General features: G+C 48.5%; 8 protein-coding genes across 8 annotated transcripts; 3 read left to right on the top strand and 5 right to left on the bottom strand.

Annotated features, from left to right (window-relative positions):
* Positions 1 to 44: 44 nt before the first annotated feature.
* On the top strand, positions 45 to 1,816 carry I302_106386 (uncharacterized protein; the record flags this gene model as incomplete). The annotated part of the gene is made up of 9 exons (XM_065870263.1): positions 45 to 77; positions 129 to 272; positions 320 to 608; positions 661 to 980; positions 1,038 to 1,063; positions 1,135 to 1,147; positions 1,211 to 1,422; positions 1,470 to 1,564; positions 1,626 to 1,816. 9 exons carry the CDS (start codon positions 45 to 47, stop codon positions 1,814 to 1,816), a joined length of 1,323 nt encoding a protein of 440 aa, XP_065726335.1.
* A 453-nt stretch (positions 1,817 to 2,269) lies between these two features.
* I302_106385 (1-pyrroline-5-carboxylate dehydrogenase) lies at positions 2,270 to 4,395 on the bottom strand (the record flags this gene model as incomplete). Its single annotated transcript, XM_019192125.1, has 10 exons — positions 2,270 to 2,346; positions 2,395 to 2,579; positions 2,630 to 2,813; positions 2,865 to 2,947; positions 3,001 to 3,386; positions 3,446 to 3,598; positions 3,655 to 3,712; positions 3,763 to 3,848; positions 3,901 to 4,182; positions 4,234 to 4,395. The coding sequence occupies 10 exons, from the start codon at positions 4,393 to 4,395 to the stop codon at positions 2,270 to 2,272; spliced, it is 1,656 nt and encodes a 551-aa protein (XP_019046755.1).
* Positions 4,396 to 4,810: 415 nt separating this feature from the next.
* Positions 4,811 to 6,838, top strand: I302_106384 (uncharacterized protein; the record flags this gene model as incomplete). The annotated part of the gene is made up of 11 exons (XM_019192124.1): positions 4,811 to 5,141; positions 5,195 to 5,242; positions 5,300 to 5,377; positions 5,425 to 5,616; positions 5,682 to 5,844; positions 5,911 to 5,998; positions 6,053 to 6,193; positions 6,248 to 6,378; positions 6,427 to 6,502; positions 6,562 to 6,684; positions 6,752 to 6,838. 11 exons carry the CDS (start codon positions 4,811 to 4,813, stop codon positions 6,836 to 6,838), a joined length of 1,458 nt encoding a protein of 485 aa, XP_019046754.1.
* Positions 6,839 to 7,090: 252 nt separating this feature from the next.
* I302_106383 (uncharacterized protein) lies at positions 7,091 to 10,183 on the bottom strand (the record flags this gene model as incomplete). The annotated part of the gene is made up of 12 exons (XM_065870262.1): positions 7,091 to 7,735; positions 7,790 to 7,981; positions 8,041 to 8,153; positions 8,208 to 8,321; positions 8,369 to 8,396; positions 8,451 to 8,539; positions 8,636 to 8,685; positions 8,767 to 8,788; positions 8,842 to 8,955; positions 9,009 to 9,409; positions 9,475 to 10,049; positions 10,115 to 10,183. 12 exons carry the CDS (start codon positions 10,181 to 10,183, stop codon positions 7,091 to 7,093), a joined length of 2,412 nt encoding a protein of 803 aa, XP_065726334.1.
* Positions 10,184 to 10,478: 295 nt separating this feature from the next.
* I302_106382 (uncharacterized protein) lies at positions 10,479 to 12,295 on the bottom strand (the record flags this gene model as incomplete). The annotated part of the gene is made up of 5 exons (XM_019192121.1): positions 10,479 to 10,783; positions 10,842 to 11,058; positions 11,115 to 11,604; positions 11,658 to 11,856; positions 11,917 to 12,295. The coding sequence occupies 5 exons, from the start codon at positions 12,293 to 12,295 to the stop codon at positions 10,479 to 10,481; spliced, it is 1,590 nt and encodes a 529-aa protein (XP_019046751.1).
* An 863-nt stretch (positions 12,296 to 13,158) lies between these two features.
* Positions 13,159 to 15,471, bottom strand: I302_106381 (uncharacterized protein; the record flags this gene model as incomplete). Its single annotated transcript, XM_065870261.1, has 11 exons — positions 13,159 to 13,262; positions 13,317 to 13,528; positions 13,596 to 13,669; positions 13,735 to 13,954; positions 14,008 to 14,198; positions 14,251 to 14,505; positions 14,570 to 14,656; positions 14,705 to 14,788; positions 14,847 to 14,913; positions 14,968 to 15,245; positions 15,298 to 15,471. The coding sequence occupies 11 exons, from the start codon at positions 15,469 to 15,471 to the stop codon at positions 13,159 to 13,161; spliced, it is 1,746 nt and encodes a 581-aa protein (XP_065726333.1).
* Positions 15,472 to 17,090: 1,619 nt separating this feature from the next.
* Positions 17,091 to 18,315, top strand: I302_106380 (uncharacterized protein; the record flags this gene model as incomplete). Its single annotated transcript, XM_019192119.1, has 4 exons — positions 17,091 to 17,208; positions 17,273 to 17,316; positions 17,380 to 17,754; positions 17,824 to 18,315. The coding sequence occupies 4 exons, from the start codon at positions 17,091 to 17,093 to the stop codon at positions 18,313 to 18,315; spliced, it is 1,029 nt and encodes a 342-aa protein (XP_019046749.1).
* A 109-nt stretch (positions 18,316 to 18,424) lies between these two features.
* Positions 18,425 to 20,291, bottom strand: I302_106379 (uncharacterized protein; the record flags this gene model as incomplete). Its single annotated transcript, XM_019192118.1, has 4 exons — positions 18,425 to 18,568; positions 18,661 to 19,417; positions 19,491 to 19,912; positions 19,989 to 20,291. The coding sequence occupies 4 exons, from the start codon at positions 20,289 to 20,291 to the stop codon at positions 18,425 to 18,427; spliced, it is 1,626 nt and encodes a 541-aa protein (XP_019046748.1).
* Between the last annotated feature and the right edge of the window lie 849 nt (positions 20,292 to 21,140).

Below are 21,140 nucleotides of genomic sequence, written 5' to 3'. Positions count from 1 at the left end.
CTATGGACGTTCTTGCACATCAGCACTTTGCATATTTTTTCACTATGACAATCTTAGCACCTCCCAAACGAGTCCTCGTGAGTGATGATATGGTTGTTAGCCATTCTGTACTGACGACCAATGTCTAGATTGTCGGTTCCGGCGAATACGGCTCATCCACCGCTTTATCTCTTATCAAAGGTACTTACAAGAACCATGGACATCTCATCACGATGCTCGATCGATCGGCTGAGCCACCAGCAATGGATGCGGCATCGTATGATTTCAACAAGGTAAGCTAAGCTCACTTACCGTGTGTCACGCTGACTCTTGGTAATAGATAATCAGACAAGAGTACAGTGATGAGATCTATGCTCGTCTAGCTCACAAAGCTATGGATTTATGGCGTACTCCGGAATGGCAAGAACACTATCATGAGACTGGAGTGGTTGTATCGATCGCAAAGTCGGCGGTCCAGTCCGACTATATCAAGAGAGCTTTGGCGGTCAATTCTCTGCCTGGGATGCAGACGGAAGGTAAAGATGCATACATACTGGAAACAGCGGACGATGTGAAGAAGGTATATCCGGACGGGGTCGCACTGGGTGAATTTGCAGATCAGGATTCATGTGAGTGTATCCCTACTAAGCAATACAATGGGATACTGAACGGGTGTTCTAGACATCAACGAAGCGGGTGGATGGGGTCATTCTCATGGAGCTGTGGTTGACACGATCAGACGACTTCGAGCGGCTGGAGTGAGATTCGTGGGTGCTGAGGCCGAAGAGCTCCTATATGGAGTAAGTAAAGGCAAGATAGACGTAAGAGGAGTTCGTGCCAAGGACGGATCCAGTTACTGTGCGGACTTTGTGCTTCTCACCATGGGAGCATGGACGCCGAAATTAGTGCCTGAACTGGCATCTGAGCTATTGCCAACGGGTCAGGTGGTCGGAGTAGTGAAATTGAATCGCGAAGAGTTGAAACGATATAAAGATGTACCTGTGAGTAGTCGCTCCCGGCCGACACACATTGTAGCATACTGACACGCCGGATGGTAGGTGACACGTACGGTCGATAACGGATTGTGAGTGAAATGACGTACAGCTCCCAGCATGTCCGTGCTGATCAGGCCTTGTTCCTCCCGCGTGGTAACAGCTATATTTTTCCTGTAAGTGTGCACATCCTCGTCAAGTAGACTTGGTTCAATGGCTAATCGTTCCCCTCAACATAGCCAACAGAGGATGGTATCGTCAAATGTGCCATACACCAACAAGGGTACCTCAATCCTATTGGCGACTACCGCTCCTTGCCTCGAACGATTTTGACACCAGGATACGAAAGGCAGCATATTCCACAAGAAGCTGCTGATGCATTGAAGGCGGGACTCGCGAGGGTGTATCCTGAGTTGGCTCAGAAGCCATGGTCCAACACTCGGCTGTGCTGGTAAGTGCCTACTTACAAAGCAAGGACGACTGATTGATAACACACAGGTATTCGGACCGACCTTCGGGAGACTGGCTGATAGACTATCATCCCAAGTATCCGTCACTATTCATAGCGGCAGGCTGCTGTGGACATGCTTTCAGTGAGTTCTCATGTATCGTATATCCATTGCGAAGCTGGGAGATGGCTAATATCCTTCACAGAGTTCATGCCAATACTAGGTGACCTCATTCTTTCCTCGGTGGAAGGTACCCTTCCTCCAGAACAGAAGGCCATCTGGGCCTATGATCATCAGATTTTTGGGCGAGTTGATGCTTCCCGAACGTTTTACAAGCACAAATCTCTGGTCGGAACAGTCGAAGCGCTTGTAGGCGCTTTACAGGCCAAGTTGTAGGACTAGATAAATCAACACTCACGTTAGTGACATTGTATCAGACCGTAACACCCATGCATGATGTTATCTCTTCATCGTGTTAGTCACTTTGACCCAATCAAGAGGAATTGCTCATCCATTTTTAGCCTCTGAAGACTGTGTCAGGTGAAGCGATACGCAGTGCTTATCAGGCAATGCTTTGAGAATCCATGAGGGTTCAGCTTAAGCCCCAGGGACTGACTTATCAGCAAACCATTTCCGCTCAGCTTCAGGCAGAACATTGACAATCAATTACAGGGTAGGAAATATGACCATTGGCGGAGCTAGACATCGTTTGCCATCAGTCCATATTTGCGGACCGAGGCAAGCCCCTTCCTGGCCCGTATCTTACTCTATCATTCAGTGAATGTTCTCTATCATACGAGGTTACCAGCTGCATCCTTTGTATCTATGTAGGCCTGACATTACAACAACCTATGCAAAATTCGAAGGATGTCTAAAGTCCGTAGGATCGGCACCGAAATTCTCCTTGATTGTTCGAGAGGATTGCACTGTGTGTCAGCCCCCAGATATATGCTCACGGTGGATACCATCCGTACTCACCACAAATCGAGAAAAGTGAGCCCATGTACCGGACTTGTCGTTGGTCCCAGAGCCACGAGAGCCACCAAATGGCTGTTGTCCAACAGCTGCACCAGTGGTCTTGTCATTCAAACACAAGTTACCAGCAGCGTTACGCAAGAGTTCCGAAGCTTCAACAAGCGCATCTCGGTCGTTCGAGAACCTGCTCAGATCATCAGCTTCTGTCTTCGAAAGGATTCAGTGACCACTCACACTGAACCTGTCAATGCGTAATCCGAGGTGTTGTCGATCAGGTCGCAAGTCTCTGCCCATTTTTCGTCTTCATACACATACACAGTCACGACAGGACCGAAGATCTCTTTCTTCATGGTCAACGAGTGGGGGTCTTCCGTGAGGATGATCGTTGGCTCAACAAAGTAGCCTTGGGATTTATCACCTGATATACGCTGTTAGCATGTACAGGACGTTTGTCAGCAGAATGACCTACCTAATCCTCCAGCGAGTATCTTACCACCTTCCTCAGCAGCTTGTTTCACGATGCTCAGAATTCGATCAAATGACGCCTCGTTGCTGAGGATGCTGGATCAGCAGATCTCGTGGCAATAAACCCACTTCCAACCTACATGACTGGACCCGTAAAATTGATGTGGTCGGTCACAGGACCAACCTTTATCTCCTTCGTTTGCTTGACGAACTCATCCAGCCAGCCAGCCTCGTACAGACTTCGAGGAAGGTACAGCCTACTGAGTGCAGAGCACTTCTGCCCACAGTATTCGAACCCAGATCGGATACAATGAATGACGGTGGCTTTGATGTCAGCCGATTTATGGATCAAGTGGAAGTTTTTACCGCCTGTCTCTCCGACGATCCTGGAGTACGATCGGTACGTCGGCATCTGTGATCCGATCTTGGTCCATAAAGATCGCAGAACATCCGTTGACCCAGTGAAATGCAATGCTGCGAAGTCTCTGTGGGAAAGACACTGGTCGACAATCTTAGGTGCGTCACCCTGCGGATGACATCGATTAGTACACAGAACTACGTGAAGCAAGTACAGCATTCCCTCACCGGTACAAATTGGATGACGTCTCCAGGTACACCAGCCTCAAGCAGGATCTTGTGTGTGAGATAGTTCGCGTATGTTGACATCGGTGAGGGTTTCCAGACACAGACACCCCCAAGGATGCTTGGGACAGTCACAAGGTTTCCTCCGATGGCGGTCTTTGGTGAGTCAGCAGCCTTATTCCATGTATACCGATCGTGTACAAGTCACTCACGAAATTAAAAGGTGAAACTGCGAGCACGAATCCTTCCAGAGGTCGGTATTCTATCCGGCTACGATGTTTCTATCAGTACGGACCACCTGGTGAGCCTTTCTCACTCACTTTACCGCATCATCAGGTGTGATCAACGGTTGTTGTTTGTAATCGTCATCCACCAGTTTGACGGAAAACCTGAAGAAGTCCGCAAGCTAAGATCGATTTCAGCGATACCATCCCAATTACTTATCATGCCCAACTCACCTCGGCAATCGCATCTATATCCGCTTGCCAGACATTCTTCCCCTGACCGAGCATGGTTGCGGCAATCAATTGGGTCCTATATTTACCGCTTACAAGTGCGGCAGCTTTCAGGAAGATTGTTGCCCGATCGTACCAAGAAGTCGCCGCCCAGGCTTTTTGAGCTTTAACAGCACCTTCGATGGCATTCGCAACAACTTCAGGCGTGGCCGCATGGTACTCGCACAACGGAGGGGTATCGATGGAATCTGGAGTGAGTTGTTTCACGAGATCCCCGGTTCTGACCTTGCAATTGTATTAGCCAGAGCCTACACGAATGTCGAAATGAATGCTCACCGGCTTGCCATTGATCACACAAGGTACTTCGAAAGGCATCTGCTTCTTCATCTCCACTAATGCCTCATCTATAGCCTTTCTCTCAGCCGACCCGGGAGGGTAAGTTGGCATGAACTCATTCTCGATCTTGGGCACGATAAACGCTGTTGATGACGATGACATGGTGCTTCGCTGACTTTGAGTACTGTGAGATGCGGTTTGGGTGATAAATCGAGATGCTCTGAGTAACCTTGTACGTAGGAGATTTATCATATCTCGCACACCGTTGTTCGTGCACTCTTGACCTGGACATATGAGCTCTATATCAAATCTATACATACTGGCAATCTTCGGCAATCCGAGGAATGGATCATCTTCGCAAAAGCTCGGCAAAGCCCGGATGCGCCGGAGATGTATGGAAGGATCTTATCTCATGTGACCGCCCTTCATGAAAAAACACTCCGGAGAAGTTCGTTTAGCAATTTGGACAACGTCATGATCGATATCTTTGTTGAGCCCCGGTCGGTGATATATAATAGGTGAATTGGCGGCTTTGCTCGAATCATAGCCGCATCTATGCCCCACGTCCAACACCATCATGTCCAATTCTTCCGAACTGCGAATCACCCACGAGCCAGAGGCTAGCATCAATAGCGGCTCTGATGACAAGAACATGAATGGCAAAGATGGCGTATATACTACCGATGTGACTGTATCCGAAGCCAATCAAGGTCCAGTGAATGATGCAGTCTTCGGTAACATCAATGAAGATGGACCCAACTATCGAAACGTAGGGTGGCTCGGCACGGCGGTGCTCATGACCAAGACCCAGATAGGTCTAGGTGTGCTCGGTATTCCTTACGTGCTACACACACTGGGGCTAGTTCCTGGTATCATCTGTCTGCTAGCTGTAGCTTCCATTACTACATGTGAGCATTCGAACTCTGCGAATGACAAACAGACGATGCTGACCACATCACAGGGTCCGACTATGTCGTTGGAACTTTCAAGCTAAAGCACCCTGAAGTCTGTAAGTCCAGACTGCGTTTTCTTGGTACCGTCAATGAAGCTCATCCTTCGTGCACAGATGGCGTTGACGATGTTGGCTTCCTGCTTATCCGTGATGCCGTCGGACGGGAGATCATTGGCGCAGCGTTCTGGCTCTGTAAGCATCATTCTCTTTGCGCCCCGCTAAGCTGACACGTCCCCCAGTCATGACCTTTGTCACCGGATCTGGACTTTTGGGTATCTCGATCGGTCTCAACGCTATCAGTGAACACGGGACTTGCACAGCGGTGTTCGTTGTTGTAGCAGCGGTCGTTACGTTCTGCTTGGCTAGCGTTCAGACCTTGGGCAAGATATCGTGGTTGGGCTGGATAGGAATGGCATCCATCCTTTCGGCCTGTTAGTATTGCTAAGACTCATACTGTCTCCGACGTTCCTATGTTGACGGCTTCCGGCTCTTTCAGTGCTCACCCTGACCATATCGGTAGGGGTTCAAGATCGACCCGCCGAAGCGCCCCAAGTCGGTTCATGGGACAAGGGATTGGTGATTTGGGGAAAACCCAGCTTCACAGATGCTATCAGTGCGGTCTCCACATTGGTCTTCTCTTTCGCTGGTACGCCAGGCTTGTGAGTGAACTGCCAGTCGAATGATATTCTCAAGCTGACTGCAATTGTTTCCCTTTCATGTTGTAGCTTCGGCATCGTGTCCGAGATGAAGAATCCCAGACTATACACCCGGTCTATGCTCTTGTGCCAATCAGTGGTCACCATGGCTTATCTCGTGGGTCATGATTCGATTTCACTGCAAGCCTGTCAGCTTACGTAGTTTGAGCAGACGATTGGGATCATTGTCTACTGCTTCTGTGGGATATACGTTGCTTCTCCGGCCCTCGGTAGTGCCGGGGGCCTGATGAAGAAGGTTTGCTATGGGCTTGCCTTGCCAGGGCTGTTTATCACTGCGACGATTTACACTCACGTGAGTGGGATCCAGGCACCCGTGTTAAGCTCTACCTGACCTCGCTCTCCTTAGCTTCCCGCCAAATACGTCTTCCTAAGAGTGATGAGAGGGAGTGAGCATCTGACAAGAAACTCGTTCAAGCATTATGTTGTTTGGTTTTCATGCGTTGCCGGATGCGTGTTGTTTTCTTATATAGTCGCTAGGTAAGCCCAATGACGCCTTAGCACACGCTGATGAGAAATGTACCGTAGTGCTATCCCGGTCTTCGGGGGATTGGTCGGACTCATAGGAGCTCTCTTCGGCACTCTTCTGTCCATGCAATTGATGGTAGGCGTATTTCCATCTCGGTGCATCTCTGCTCTCACTAACGCGTGGCCATTCTTCAGGGTGGGATGTGGCTATACGACAACTGGCAACACCGACAGACAAAGAAGACTATCACTTACAAATTCCTCCTCGGTTTCAACATCTTTGTCATCGTCATTGGTACATTCCTCATGATCGCAGGTGTAAGTCATACATCCCCTGCTGTTTGCCTCAATAAACTGGTCGCTGATAACGCACCAATTCGAACAGACTTACGGCTCAATTGTCGGTATCATCGCGTCCAGTAAAGCGTCCGGGGGAGGTTCTCCTTGGTCTTGTGCCGATAATTCGAAGTAGATCTGGAGAAGGGACGAGTTCAGAGGCCGCATCAGTCCAGGCTAGCAAGCCCTTCTGTAGGTTGGTGATTGTTTGTTGATGATTGTAAAGTGAATTGAAGACATGTTCCCATGGGATGACGGTAGAATGAAAGGAATGTCAAGTCGTTGATTCCTTTGAATGATCACGCAAGAATTGTTTTAGCATTGTGGTACAGCCATATTCTTACATCGATACAACGTGAACATATTGGATACACCGAGCCTATGGAGATTACAAAATGCCAAAGCTTGGTTGAAAGGCAGTCTCTTGACCGTTGCCTGTATCACCGAAGAGAGTGTCCCACAAGTTCAAGCTTGTGGGGTCCACCGTGTCCAGATTCCATAGACTTTGGATCATTGCATCTTGATCTCGGTCCACAGTCGGGAGGAATTGTTCTGGCGCAAACTCCCAAGACACATCCCCGGCATTCAAATGAGGTAAAGTAGGATCGTGGGCTAGCGACTGTGTCCCCTGGGTGAGATCGTTGAGTGTCGGGGCCACAGACGGTGTCTGTTCGTTGAAGAAATTGGGGAACAAGTTGTCCAAAGGTATATTCAAACCGGCATGGCTATCACTTTGAGGCAAGTTTTGAGTAACCGGATCAGGGTTCTGATCGTTCGTGCTGGTAGCCCAAAGGTTGTCCACAACACTGGCTGTGTGCTTCGGTGAAGTGGACTTCTCATTTGGCGTCGATTTCTCCACCATGCGATACGTCGAGAGCGATTGTCTATGTTCATGCAATCGATCTAGAAGTTCGGCAAAGCCTCTTGGTAGATGCTGCTCATCACACGAATGGCGACGCAAAGAGTCGATGACATTGCCGAGCAATTCCAACACCGTCTGCTGGCCATGTTCAACGACACCCAAAGCTAGAGCCTATGACGTCAAAGCATAAGAGAACAGGATCAATGAGAAGGGAGGGAAACCCACTTTGAACAAGAAAGTAGCCGCAAATACCACTCTCTGAAAGATTCGAGAGGGGCAATAGCGTAGGTACCCTTTTCCGGCCAAAGTGTCGACAGTCAGCTGCACGATAGATCGAGCAGCAGCCAAAGCCTCCAAGATCCATGGACCTTCCACCAAGTTCAGCAGGGAAGGCGAAGAGTAGTATAGATCTTTGGCCTTTATGTCTGATCCTCATCAGCGCAGTCAAGAAGCCACAGTTCACGATGGCCACCTACCGCACGTCTCCGTTTGAGCTTCTCCTGGAGGGCTCGTAACGCTAAAGCGTTCGCGTAGAGGGTGACATAATCGATCTCAATCTGCAACATCACCGCGTCTACCCCTTTCTCCTCTGGTTGAAGCCTTGAATTAGCTTAACGCATTGGTAGGATTGCAATAGACTTACTCAGTTTACTCTGACAGCTTCGCTTGATGAATTGCAACTCTAGTCTCAGGCTTCGCAAGAATGATTCCCACACGCCGGTCCTTAAAATGCTTCGAGTGACCTCTTTGTTGGGATCTACGAAAGAATGAGCGGAAAGTAAGGCTTGATGTTGACGCACTCACACAAGTGCTCTTGAATGGTACCAATGAGCTACATTTCCGGTGAAGTCAGGACTAGCTCTGGCCTGGCAATTCGTCAACTCACACACGCATCCAGACTCTGCGCAAACGCATCGTCGACCCAGACTTCATGCGCGCCTCGACCCCTCACTTGTCGGCTGACCAGATCGGAAACTTGCTCTCACCACTGTGCAGACATATCTAAAGACGGACGTCTTGATCAGCAGTAGCTCTTGTCAGACATAATGGTGGCCACATTTGACGGCTTACAATTTTGAAGAACGGCGTTTCTCCCTGCAGTATGAATATCAATACTTGCCCTTGAGAATGTGCAAAAACGACTCACCAAGTCGAACAGATATACTACATGATCAGCTCATGTCATCACAGTTTGTACTTACTGTCGATCCGCGTTATAGCAATCTAGGGCAGCTGCATTAGTGTAGCTAGCAAAGGCAAGGAAGACGGTCACTGACAGATCCAAGTTTTCAGCATCCTTGAATGTTCCCAAGTCTCCGAACGGTTCAGAAGGACTGCCTCGAAAGCCCTATTATGCAGTCCTAGCTCCTGCGCAATTCGCACAGCCCAGTCTAAAGCCATGGTGTAAGTGTGGATGACCAAAACCTTCACAGACTTTGCTCACCGATTTGACTCCATGAATACTGATCATATCGAAGACTCGGTTTCAGCAGCTGAGCGGAGTCGGACTCGATGGTTGATGATGTTTCGCTTTCATGTTCATTGTCCCGAGAAAGTGGGAGTAGTGGCCACTCGCTCAGTACAAGTAACGCCTCTACTGTACTGATCGACCGCAAAGAATTGTCTCCATCCATGAGATACAGCATCTGCTCGCGAAGCCATCTTGACATAGCATCGTGAACGTGTTCATCTCTGCCGTTGACTAGTAGGACTGAGTACCGAGCTGCTATGGCAAGCATTGCTCCAAGCGAGAAAGATTCTTTTGTGACAAGGTCATGTAGGTATTCAGGAGTAAAGATGATCTTAGGGTAGATAGGGTAGAGGGGGCTCATTTCGACTTCGAAGCTGTTGCATCATTTGATACACATCGTCAGAGTTATTTCACGGTTTATGAGACTTCATGCACTCACAAGGTCAAGAGATTTTCCGCTTCCTGTGCAGTCAACAATTCTTCTTGGACAGGTTCCCAGCTCAGCCATATTTGCTTTCGCTCCCTGTTTGCTTGGGAAGCACGTGGTGCTGGCGCAGAAGGAGAGGGATCGTCTGGATTGTTCTGGCGACTGGTGATGTTGCTTGCCGATGCCAGTAGCTGTAATGCCTCATGTGGATTCTGTATGTTGGAGGTCAAGAGGGCATCATGCTCTGTGTCCAACCCATTCGAGTTATCGTCATCTTGTCCATCCGCTTCGCTATCTTGTTCACCGTCAACAGCGGCGCTCCGTTGAGACATAGTGTGGTGGCCTGAGGGCATTGTATTGGCGGATACGGATAGGCTGGCACGGTCTCCCTCATTGGCATCGCCAAGTGGAATGTCAGATTGTGAAAGGGGAGTATTGCTGAATTGATCAAGTGCCAATTTTTGCCTTTTTGATGGGTTGATGACAGTGGGCTGAACCTTCTCGCATTCCCTTCCTTCTCTTCTACATCTTTGACACGGTCCTTCATTGGGGCTATTGGGATCTCCAAAGTCGCACTTGAGCTTCCGCTGCAGGGAGCCAATTTACACAATTAGATCTGATCTTGGTCATCTACACGAATCTTTTAGCTCACCGACCGACAAGGATAACAGGCTCGATACGTTCTCTTAGGAGTGTCCTTTCGTTTCTGTGGCCGATTCATGTGTTCGAAGGATATGACATTGATCTGATTGATTGGCAGATCATTTGAATCGTGATAATTGTATGGGTTGCCAAGCTGCACAACGAAGTTATCGCACAACAGCGATGTAATGGAAGGCCTTGTCACATGATCTCGGGAATCAACGGCAAACATCGGTGCTGCCATGTCAGAGCCCAGGATTTATTTGCCTTTACGACATGCTCGTTCCAGATCAGATCTGATGACATCGTCATAAACAGTGCCGGTTGCATGTACGGGAAGCGCATCATATCTTTGTTTATAGTGTATAAGTGGTCTAAACCCGACTGTCCACCAGAGCCTGTTCATGTCTCTCCTCGGCCTTCTTTCCCTCATTGAAATGCTCAATCTGGCCTGCAATTATATCGGTTCCTTGCGCCTTTTCCTTTCTACGTTGCTCTGCAAGACCGACAGTAGCAAAGACGTTCGGCGAGTCAATGAACACCTGGTCAATCTCTTCTACGGAAAGACCAGTGGTCTCGGGATAAAAGAAGTATACTGATGGGATAATGGACAAAGCAACTGCCGCCCAAACAAGATAAAACTTCCAGCCAAGGGAAGTAAAACCGATGGGAGTAGTCACTGTTTACGGAAGCGTGAGCGAAAGACCAAAGGAAAATACCGCATCAAAGTCACTCACAAGCAACCACAAAGGCGGACAACCAGTGTACAGCAGTGGAGATACCGGATGCAGGAGCTCGATATCTTGTGGTGATGACCTCCTGCGAGTATAGGAAGTTGACACCAAGGAACCCAATCGGGTAGAAGGCCACAAAGATGAACGCGAACACAATGGCAACATAAGCGGGAACAAGGTTGTCTTCGGTGACTTGCGATCCACAGATGGCCAAACAGAACTACATAGGGGGCGTTAGACGAGGACACTCCTTGGTCACGACACGGTCAGACCCACCATGCAAGTGCTCATGCCCGATGCAGCGATGATCAATAACCTCCTTCGACCAGCTCTTTCAATGGTGAAGAAAGGAATTGAGCAACAGATCAACTTGAAGGTAAGGTCGGTAGCACCAAGGATCTTCGAAAGATCATGAGAGAGCCCAACAGTGGAAAACAGTTGCTCGGAGTAATAAGTGATGAGGGCGGAGCCGGACATTTGAGAGAAAAGCTGGGTAGCCGAAGCCAAGATGAGTCGGTATAACATCTTCTCTTTCCCGTATTTGAACAAGCTTGAGAAGGAGGCCGACTCGGCAGACGCCTCGTTTACCGATGTTATAGATGCCAAAACGTACTCTGTGTGTTCGCTCTGAGGTTCAACATCGTCGACAATGGCGATGACTTCTCTGGCTTCATCGTATCTTCCCTTCAAAGCGAGCCATCGGGGAGATTCCGGGAAGGAGAAAGTGAATATGAGAACCACGATCGCAAGGATTCCAGTAGTCATGCTAATCATCACGGTCAGTCTCATGCAGAGCGTTCGTGATCCAGGTGCACTCACCAGGGTAGACGCCAGTTCCAAGATGATGTGGTTTCCGCCTTCGAAAACCCGAAGGTGAGCCACGAAGCGAGTGCAATACCAGCAGCAATGCAGATACCATCAATGATGACATGGTGACCTCTCTTGTGTACTTTGCTGGTCTCCGATTGCCATACGGGTACGGTGGACGACATCATCCCAAGACCAGCTCCGAGGACCACTGCGAAGATGCTGGTCAGTGGACTCGCAATTGGTCAGAGAGTTCATGTGCTCGACTCACTTCTTGATACGATCAATTGTGCAAGGTAGTAGGCTGAGCATTGTAATACTGTTCCGATCAAAGCCACGACAGCACCCAGGACAACTGTTCTTCTACGTCCCAGTCTGTTTCCCAAGTACATGGTTGATAGACATCCCAGCGCAGCTCCCAGGTTCAACGACGAGATAGTTGTTCCTTGAATGAGTGAATTGTGACTCTTGGTTGCGCCGCTAGTCGTGGTCGTGTCTATCTCTGGAAACAGAGTGTAGAAGGTCTTATAACGAGTGATCCCTCCGCCGAAGGACAGGGAAAAACCCATGGCTAAGAACACCGGCACCACCACACAGAAGTTCATAAACTCCTGAAGAGGCTCCCCCCTTTTGCCGAAGAGTGTTTTCATTGTGCTTTTGATGCTGAGGACTGGAAGTTATTGAATCGAAGTGTAAGGTTTAATCAGTATGGCTGTTCCAATGGTAATCCACTCAGAAAAAAAGAAAAAATGGAATCAGTGGATTGAAACAGAATGGGGTGGTGAGATCAGATATCCAGACTTTGATCTTTTTCAAGGCGTTTGGAAAGATAGACGAGAAAACACCTCATGGTTCCCCAGGCTTTTGGGGCTTTATCGTTCATCGTTGACGTTCTCCACTTTCGTTTGGAGCCCTCATTTTCGTCGCTTAGCTGGACCAATCACACACATTGTTAATGCGAAAGTATGTGTCACTCAATCAAAAAACCACCATGCCGATAATAACGGTGTCACATACCTGAGTGGTCCGGTCCATATTGAACTAAGGGTCTCAAACGAGGCTAAAGACGAAAATTCTATATTCAGCCAGCCAAGCGTTTTTCTACTGCGACGCTCCCGCCGGCGGTATCGGAGAGATGTCACATCGGCTGCACTGCTTCTCAGGGTCGCGTTGGTGTATCCTGAAACGAAAGAAGCCGACACGGTCTCATCCCCCATTGCGAAGAAACTCGGACAAATGGATAAACATCTTACCCTACCAGTGTGCTATACAAGTAGTGATCGATACGGCCGATCTAGTCGATAACATAGATTGAGATTGCAAATGTCAATAACGTATCGGTCCGAAAAGGAGTCCAAGCCAAAGACACGCAGCTCGACATTCCTGAAATCTCAAGGTCGTGCTCCCCCTAGTTTGTATCGTGTACGATGTGTGGATGCTGTCCAGATTACTGTATCATGATCATGAAGGAAGTAATGGAGTTTACAACATAATAGATGCATAATATCGAATCTCATTTCCACACTTCCTGTAAACATTCTATCATGTCCGGCTTTATCTGACTCAAGTCAGTGACACCCAACAGCTGCATTGCTGTCGCTATCTCCTTTTCCAGGACTACGAGGAAGGAGTGTCAGCAATACCATCTTGTTCCACAGCCAACACACTCACTTCGCACAGCCCGTATCACGCCTTTCTCTCCGTAAGCCGCTTGTGCATACAAGAACGGTCGACCCAGGCCTACTCCTTTCGCCCCAAATGCCAGAGCTTGTAAAACTTCATGGCCTCTTCTACATCCTCCATCGATATATATTTCAAGGTTTTGGATCAATTGCGGATCTTGTGCATGGATCGACCTTAAGGTGTCAAAGCCTGTCCGTGCACTATATGTTGGAAAGATCGCACGTCTGTCAGGATTTGCGAAACCAAGCTAAGAGTCCAGTCACGTACCCATCGAGTTGCCTTCCACCATGATTTGACAGAATGCATCCCGCTAGGCCATGTTTCTTAGCAAGTCGGACATCCTATCCGGCCAGCCAGTTTGGTCATCATCTTTGCCGCTTACAAAATTTCAGATATGATCACTCACCTCAATATGTGATACTCCCTTCAGATAGATTGGCAAGCCGGGGGCATGTTCTCGTATGAACTTGAGGTCATCCCAGTTTTGACTGGCATCGTGCCACTGATCAGAGTTTGCTATTGGCCCCATCCGTATGCCAGGTTGCGCATCTCCTCTGGCTCCTTTGAGCTTCTCGGTGCTCTGCCGATGGTCACCGACATTTGAATCGACTGTGAGAATCAAAGCCCTGTCCACATATTTAGCACCTCTTCAGCTTCATGCTGTACTAGAAAGACCCACTGAACACCGCCATCAACTACTTCTTTCAGCTGTTCCACGTTTTTCTGGCGATCACGGGACAAGTATACTTGATATACCATCCCCATGCTGTTTCCGCTTTCCTGGTCCATGTTGGCTTTCTCTTGTATTATCTCATCAAGAGGGAAAGATGCAGCGGCAGAGACGCCTTGAACGATACCAGTTCTGGAAGCCTTTGTGAGTTGTGTCAGTAAGGCACTGTGCAATGTTACAAACCCTACCCACTCCTCTTACAATGTTCAACTCTCCTTCGGGATGTCCTAGCAGCGCATTGGAAGCTGGTGATATGTATATTGGTAATGCGGATGGTATCCCAAAGATCGTCGTTTGTGGACGGACAGTAGTGACGTTCCGCATGACCCGTGGAATCAGCCGGCATTTACGGAAAGCTGAGCGGTTTTCAGCTGTCGAGTACCCATCTAAACTCGATGCACCATAGTAGTTGATGACTCTAGGACTGAGGAATGATTCTGCTGCCTCCTGATGCGGTTTGATGGATTCAGCCACCGTGAATTCATCCCAATCGAGGTTCAAGGCTACTCACCTGCAGTTCATCTAATCCCAACATCGTCTCTACAGGTGGTAATGCGTCTCTTGCCGAATTCACCCTCCGCTGCTCGGCCTCGTATGCCTTGAGTGACTGCAGTCACGTTAGCACGGCTCACGCCCGTTGACTCACATTTGCCGCGGCTTGAGGATCCACGAGCCCCTTGAAACATTCCGGCGCCAGATTGTTCTCGAGGGTCTTGGGTGGATGTATAGGCTTGAAAATCTCACTGAATGGGTGAGCAACAATTGGGCGATCTTCCAACTCACGTTACGTCCCGCCCGGCATTCGCAACGATGATTTGGGAGCCTCCAGGGTGATATTTGTGGAATTCGGTAACACTGGGCCAGTGCTGGTCAATTGTCTGGTCTTAGGATATATGTAACAAAACTCACTCGAAGACTTTTCCCTCTACGACTACCCAAGCGTCATGAGCCAAGTCGTGACGCGCTACCTCCCCCATCGTTATGTATCCCTTCTCCTTCCCATTCTCCTTATCCGTTCTCCAGCCTTCGCCTCGCAGATCTTCCCTAACATCAAGCTTCGATACGTCTCCGGACCTTTTCGACCCTTTTGCGCCTGATACCCCTCCATCTGGGTCTATGCGTTGCTCCTCGTTGACATCTACCGAGTTATCTAATCTTGTATAAGATCTGTATCCAGCATACAAGGCCTACAGAGCAGGCCTTGAGCCAAAAGTCAGATCATGCGTGAAGAAAACTCACAGTTACAGTCATGGCTCCGGCCAGTGCAAGAATATGCGATCTAGTCTTTTCATGTCGAGTTTCGGCGCGAGTAGTTGTAGAGGTGAAGTGCCGGGTCGTCGATATCGACTTGGATGATTTGCAGGTTGATGCTCCGAAAATTTTGACTGTACTACCTATGATCCCGGTCCTCATCATGCATGACTGATATTCAATGTCGAGAAGTCAGACATCAACACAGATGATCACAATCAAGTGAATTCTCATTGGATTTCATGCGAAGGACGGGATGCTTGTTTACGGGTTTATGACTCGGTTGAAGATCTGTCCGATCATTCGGACCGGAATGACCGTTGGAATCGCTTCGAATCTGATCGACAGGTGGGTATCTTCTCATTGTTCAGATCGCATCTCAAAGGCAATTTTGGGTACTGATACTGATTATGACCGCGTACAGGTAAGTCTGAACCCAAATTGGGAGGTGATACCTCAATTTCACGGTCTGCCTATCTACAACGACTCTAACAGCTACCTCTACTTCATCTAAGATCGCTGACAACGTATCGGCGCTTTGTTGCTCAGCGGGGCAGCTAGTGGGTTGACACGACTAAGTGGTATCTGTTTTTCCACCATAGACACGCTGCTTCCGGATGATCAGGCTATCTTAACCCTTCGGATGGGTTATTGATATTTTGCTACGACACCTTTACTGTGTACAACATGTAATGTCGGCTGTGAACTGGCTCGAACATCCATCAATTTCATATCTCGAGCATCTTATTCTGACAGGATGGAGCATCGATATAGCACCTGTGTTCAGCCTTGCAGGGCAAAACAACTGAGCAACGATTGCTGCGGTTCCAGCTTGTCAGATTTCCCGAGACGGACGGACGGTACAAACCGAGCTGCAACATCGATATGGCCCAGCAAGAGGAGGCCGGGCGATACACCTCTCTCGCGAGATGATCATGCTTTACGGAAGAATTGGCACAGGGCAGAAGAGATGATTTGCGGATCCATAGTCAGCTGCCTGGGAGGAATAGCGAATCCTGCGGTCCGACATGCACTTGAATAAAATTTGGGACCGGGCTATGTAATAGATAAAGTAAACATCTTGAAAAGGTCGAAGATCTGGGCGGACCAGAACATGTGGAATGTGGACTTTGGTTTGATGGATAGGTATTCATCAGCAAAAAAGTCCCCTGCGATGAGTGGCAACACTCTAGGCTGTGCTGTCAGGAGGACTAGCTAGCACGCTCATCACTGGCAACGCACCCTCGACCAACCTTTGGGACTATGCGAGGTTGCAGTAGTCCAAATCAACTTCGCTTAAACTGTTCAATCCAGAACTCGTAACTTAGAGTACGAATACTATCCCTCCACCACGTTTGTCGTGAGGAGAATCAAGTAATCATAGATATTCGGTAAAGATATCATGTGAAGGTATTCCAGGAATTGAGCGATGCATGTGTTCTTCTGATGCCTCCGGTGACTATACCTAGACCCAGAAAGAGGGAGAGACAGAGCCGACCGACGTCGTGTTTGTTATTGGGTGCCGTAAACGATGCAAAAAGTGGAGGATGTGCAGAGATTATCAATCTGGTGGAGTGATTCTGACACATCTCAATTGAATATTGACGTCAGATCGGATATGAGTGCAAGCACAGTAGGCTTGCATGCAGACGACTATGGTTCTCTGTAACATATCGTCCCGTTGGTGAAAGTCAGAGATTGAACGTATAAATATTCGGTTCGAATTGACTATACGCCCAGTTTAACATACATACAAGCAAACTCATCAATCACAATCGAAAATGGCATCAAACACTATGAAGCAATGGAAGTTGACTGGACGGGGAGATTATGACAAATTGGTGATCGAGAAGGATCAACCGATACCTACAGTAGGGGAAAACGATATCTTGGTTCGAGGTGAGCGGTACAGTGTTCATCTTCTCCGGTCTTTGTGCTGATCCAACGGAACTTTGACACACAGTCAAGGCTGTATCGTTGAACTACAGAGATATCTCGATTGTACGGGTGGGTGTCTACACTCCTTTGGTTGCTTTTGTGTATGGAACTGAGATCCCTCAATGTTTCTAGGGCACATACCCCTTCCCTCTCAAAGACATCGTTGTGCCTATATCCGACGCAGCAGGAGTTGTAGAAGAAGTCGGATCTAGAGTTACCAGATTCAAGAAGGGTGACAAGGTATTACCCACTTTCCATCAAGCTCACCAACCTGGTAAACCATCTCTTGGCGGACCTATAGACGGAGTAGCCAGGGAGTTCCTGGTAGTGAGCGAGCTGGATGCTGCCCCCATGCCCAAGGGTTACGATTTCGTTCAAGGATCTACACTCCCTTGTGCGGCTTTGACAGCTTGGGATTCCCTCTTCGGATTAGAAGGGAGAGTTTTGAAACCTGGTGATTGGGTTTTGACCCAGGGCACCGGCGGTGTGTCTCTCTTCGCCCTGCAGGTGAGCTGCTGTGATCTATTTTTCAATCGAAACCAAGGGTGCATCCTGACGATGTTGAGTATCTTACAGTTCGCAAAAGCTGCCGGTGCGACTGTAGTCTCCACCACATCATCATCCGCCAAGGCCGAACAGCTCAAATCCCTCGGTGCAGATCATGTGATTAACTACAAAGACGATTCCGACTGGGGTAAGACCGCCAAAGGTCTCACACCGGATGGAGCAGGGTTCCAACATGTCATCGAGATCGGTGGTCCAGGTACACTCCAGCAATCTCTCAACGCAATCGGATTCCAAGGCGTAATTTCGGTCATCGGTTTCGTGGCTGGTTCAGACGAGAAGATGCCCTCGATACTTGACTGTCTATCTTATCAGTGCATCGCCCGAGGAATCTTTGTGGGAAGTAGAGAGCAGTGCGAAGATATGGTAAAGGCTATAGATAGTAATGGAATCAAACCTGTGGTGGACGACGAGGTGTTCGAGTTCAACGATTTGCCCAAAGCCTACGAGTACATGGAAGCTCAAAAGCATGTCGGGAAAGTTTGTGTTCAATTCTCACAATAGACGAAGAAGTCATATTAGACGTTATAGATTAAGAGACGGGACGCGCGAAGAAGTATTTACAAGATATTTATACATTGATCATACTTATGGAAGCGATCGTATAACCCATCTACTTTCGAAATGTCCATCGTCCGCCCAGTATCGTGCCATGCACGACTATACTCCTCAGTCCATCCGCATTGCACTGCAGTGGATCTTTATCCACAAGTACAAAGTCTGCTCGATCACCTACTTCGATACTTGCTTTCCCGTTCTGCAATGTCAGCCAAGGTAAGTCAGCTCATAATAACTATTCGACATATAGCGCAAGGGTGATATCAGCTGTGTGAATGACTAAAGACTTACCGACGTGCTAGATACCCATGCTGTATGGATATCCACAGCTTGTTCCTCACTCAAAGGTAGACCACCCTGTCTCTTCCGACTTATAGCTACTGCCATCGCTTCCCACGGATTCAGCTCCGCTACCGGATTATCACTTCCGAATTTCATCTTTACACCGACATCCGCTAAACTCTTCAGAGCCCATGCTCTATGTTCCCTCCCTGGCCAATACTTCAAACATGTTTCCCTATCGTCAACCAGATGTACAGGCTGCACCGAAGCTGTCAGACCCAGTCTCGTGAAAATCGGTATCTCATCTAAAACCAATAGCTGAGCGTGTTCTATGGTCGAGCCCTCCAGCGGCGGGATTGGGTTAGTGGCCATGGTATTGAGACAGATGGTGTTGGCTTGATCACCTATAGCATGTATCGCAAGCCTGAACCCATGCTCCGTAGCTTTTCTCGTCCATTCTTTGATCTTCCCGGGCGAATCGTTCATTATCCCATGGTCGGATGTATTGGGATAAGGATCATGACAACATGCGGTTTGCGACCCTAGTCCACCGTCGGTGACCATCTTGAACGGGCCAATCTTGATCAAACCATCGGCGTCTACCACATCACCAGTCTTGTATCCTTGCTTGATAGCGTCTTCGAAGTGATACTCGTAGATACCTAAATTCACTCGAAGAGTGTCGAAACCGTTTATGCATCTTCGCCGCCAATCGCGGATGTTGAAGTCGATCTCTAGGTCGACAATCTCCGTCACGCCCATGGAGCTGGACCCAGGCATCCATAACGGTCAACCATGCGTCACGTAGAAGGTCCTAGGCAAGCGAGAATCCAACTCACGCAGCATTCTCAGCCCAAGTTTGTACCCAACCGTCCATGACCTCATCACCAACTTTCCCTAACTGATGCGTCAAGGGCCAAGCATCATGTTCCAGCAGTATCCCCGATCCTTCAGCCTTCTCGCCATACTTCTCCAATCCAACGGAATTGCATACGACCGAATGATACCCATTGTAGAACAAGAAGATCGGTCTCGTAGAGCTGACCCTCTCATCTAGATTTACACGATTCATCAAGTCGTTATCTGGCCAGTCCCCATTCCTCATATCCACTCCTATCAGGTCTTCACGATCGTATCTTGGATCTGTCAGAGCTTCCCGCATTCGAGCAAACACCTCTTCGACCGATTTGACGGTCTCGAGGTGCACTCGGTGGTTGTAATGCGCTGCTAGCTTGGAGTGGACGTGCCAATCTATCATACTCTGAAGAAGGCGCACGATTATCAGCACTGAAGTTCACATATAGGCATATATGTGTCCATTTGAAGTTTTAACTTACCGGTCCAAGCCATCGACCCTCTAGGTCAACCTTCTCTACGTCCACCGGCAATCCCCTTATTTCATCTACTCCTCCGATCCATTTGACCTGACCGTCTTGGACCAAAACATTGCAAAGCCCAGCTCCCTTGGATCCTATCAAGCGCACGTTGTTATAGAATACCGCTGATGGTTTCCTGCTCTCATTTATTGACTGTTTCTCGCACTTTTCGCCAACCAGTGTTGAGTCGGAACTGTTCGGTAGTTTACGACTATCTTGGTTGGATGCAGATAGTGCGATTAGACCTCTTAGGCAGCTGAGCATGTCGAAATGGGCTATGGTATTTCTTTCAATGCTGACGTTCTACAAATAGAATGCGCAGGACAGTCTAAGATCAGGTCGACAGGGGTGGTGCGGTCTAATCTCATCTTGTGAGTGCGTCAATATTAGATATCTTTCTTATAGTTATCGTTGACATAAGCGCGCGGAGGTAGATCGACGAAGGCGTCTATAAACAGTCTCATTGGTTCTGCGACTAAAGGGATACGAAGAGAACCTGGACTGACTGACCGACTGACTGAAGCGAGCCGATCATTCGAAGAAATAGTATCGTTCTCATTCGGCGCCAATGGCGGGGCGCCTGTTCTAGGACCCTGTGATTCCCATGATCCGCTCATATGTTACCTGTCGATGAGAACAGCAGGTGATCTTCTCGTGTCGTGTACGAAGCAAGGTGTGAGACAGATGTACTGTACAACTGTTGAATGGCTAGATGTAACGTTTGTATGGATCAGAGCAAGATAGAGACAAAGACAGAGACAGAGACAGAGACAGAGCCTGACGATAAAAGCCAAGAAATCAAAGGAACATAGTTGTAGATCTGTTGTAATGGCGTGATTAGCGGGATCAACTCCCGGTGAGAGCTGAGCACGAGATGATTACGAATGATTACAACTTCAATTGTAATGACCCAACAGCAAGAGAGAGGCTGTGTATGATTCAGGTTGAGATGGATATCTTATACTAAAACATACACAGCATCGACTTCATCATCACTCTCACTCTTCTTCATCATCTCCCATCTCATACACACTGCATTATACGCAGGCACTTGCTCACTCACACTCCTCCTCGCTCTCCTCTCACGACTCACTGCTCCATCCACTCGGTGTA

This window comes from Kwoniella bestiolae, chromosome 4 (genome assembly GCF_000512585.2).
Source record: "Kwoniella bestiolae CBS 10118 chromosome 4, complete sequence".
NCBI lineage: Eukaryota > Fungi > Basidiomycota > Tremellomycetes > Tremellales > Cryptococcaceae > Kwoniella > Kwoniella bestiolae.
The sequence above is the reverse complement of the archived record's forward strand: the minus strand, read 5'-3'. Positions and strand labels throughout refer to the sequence as shown.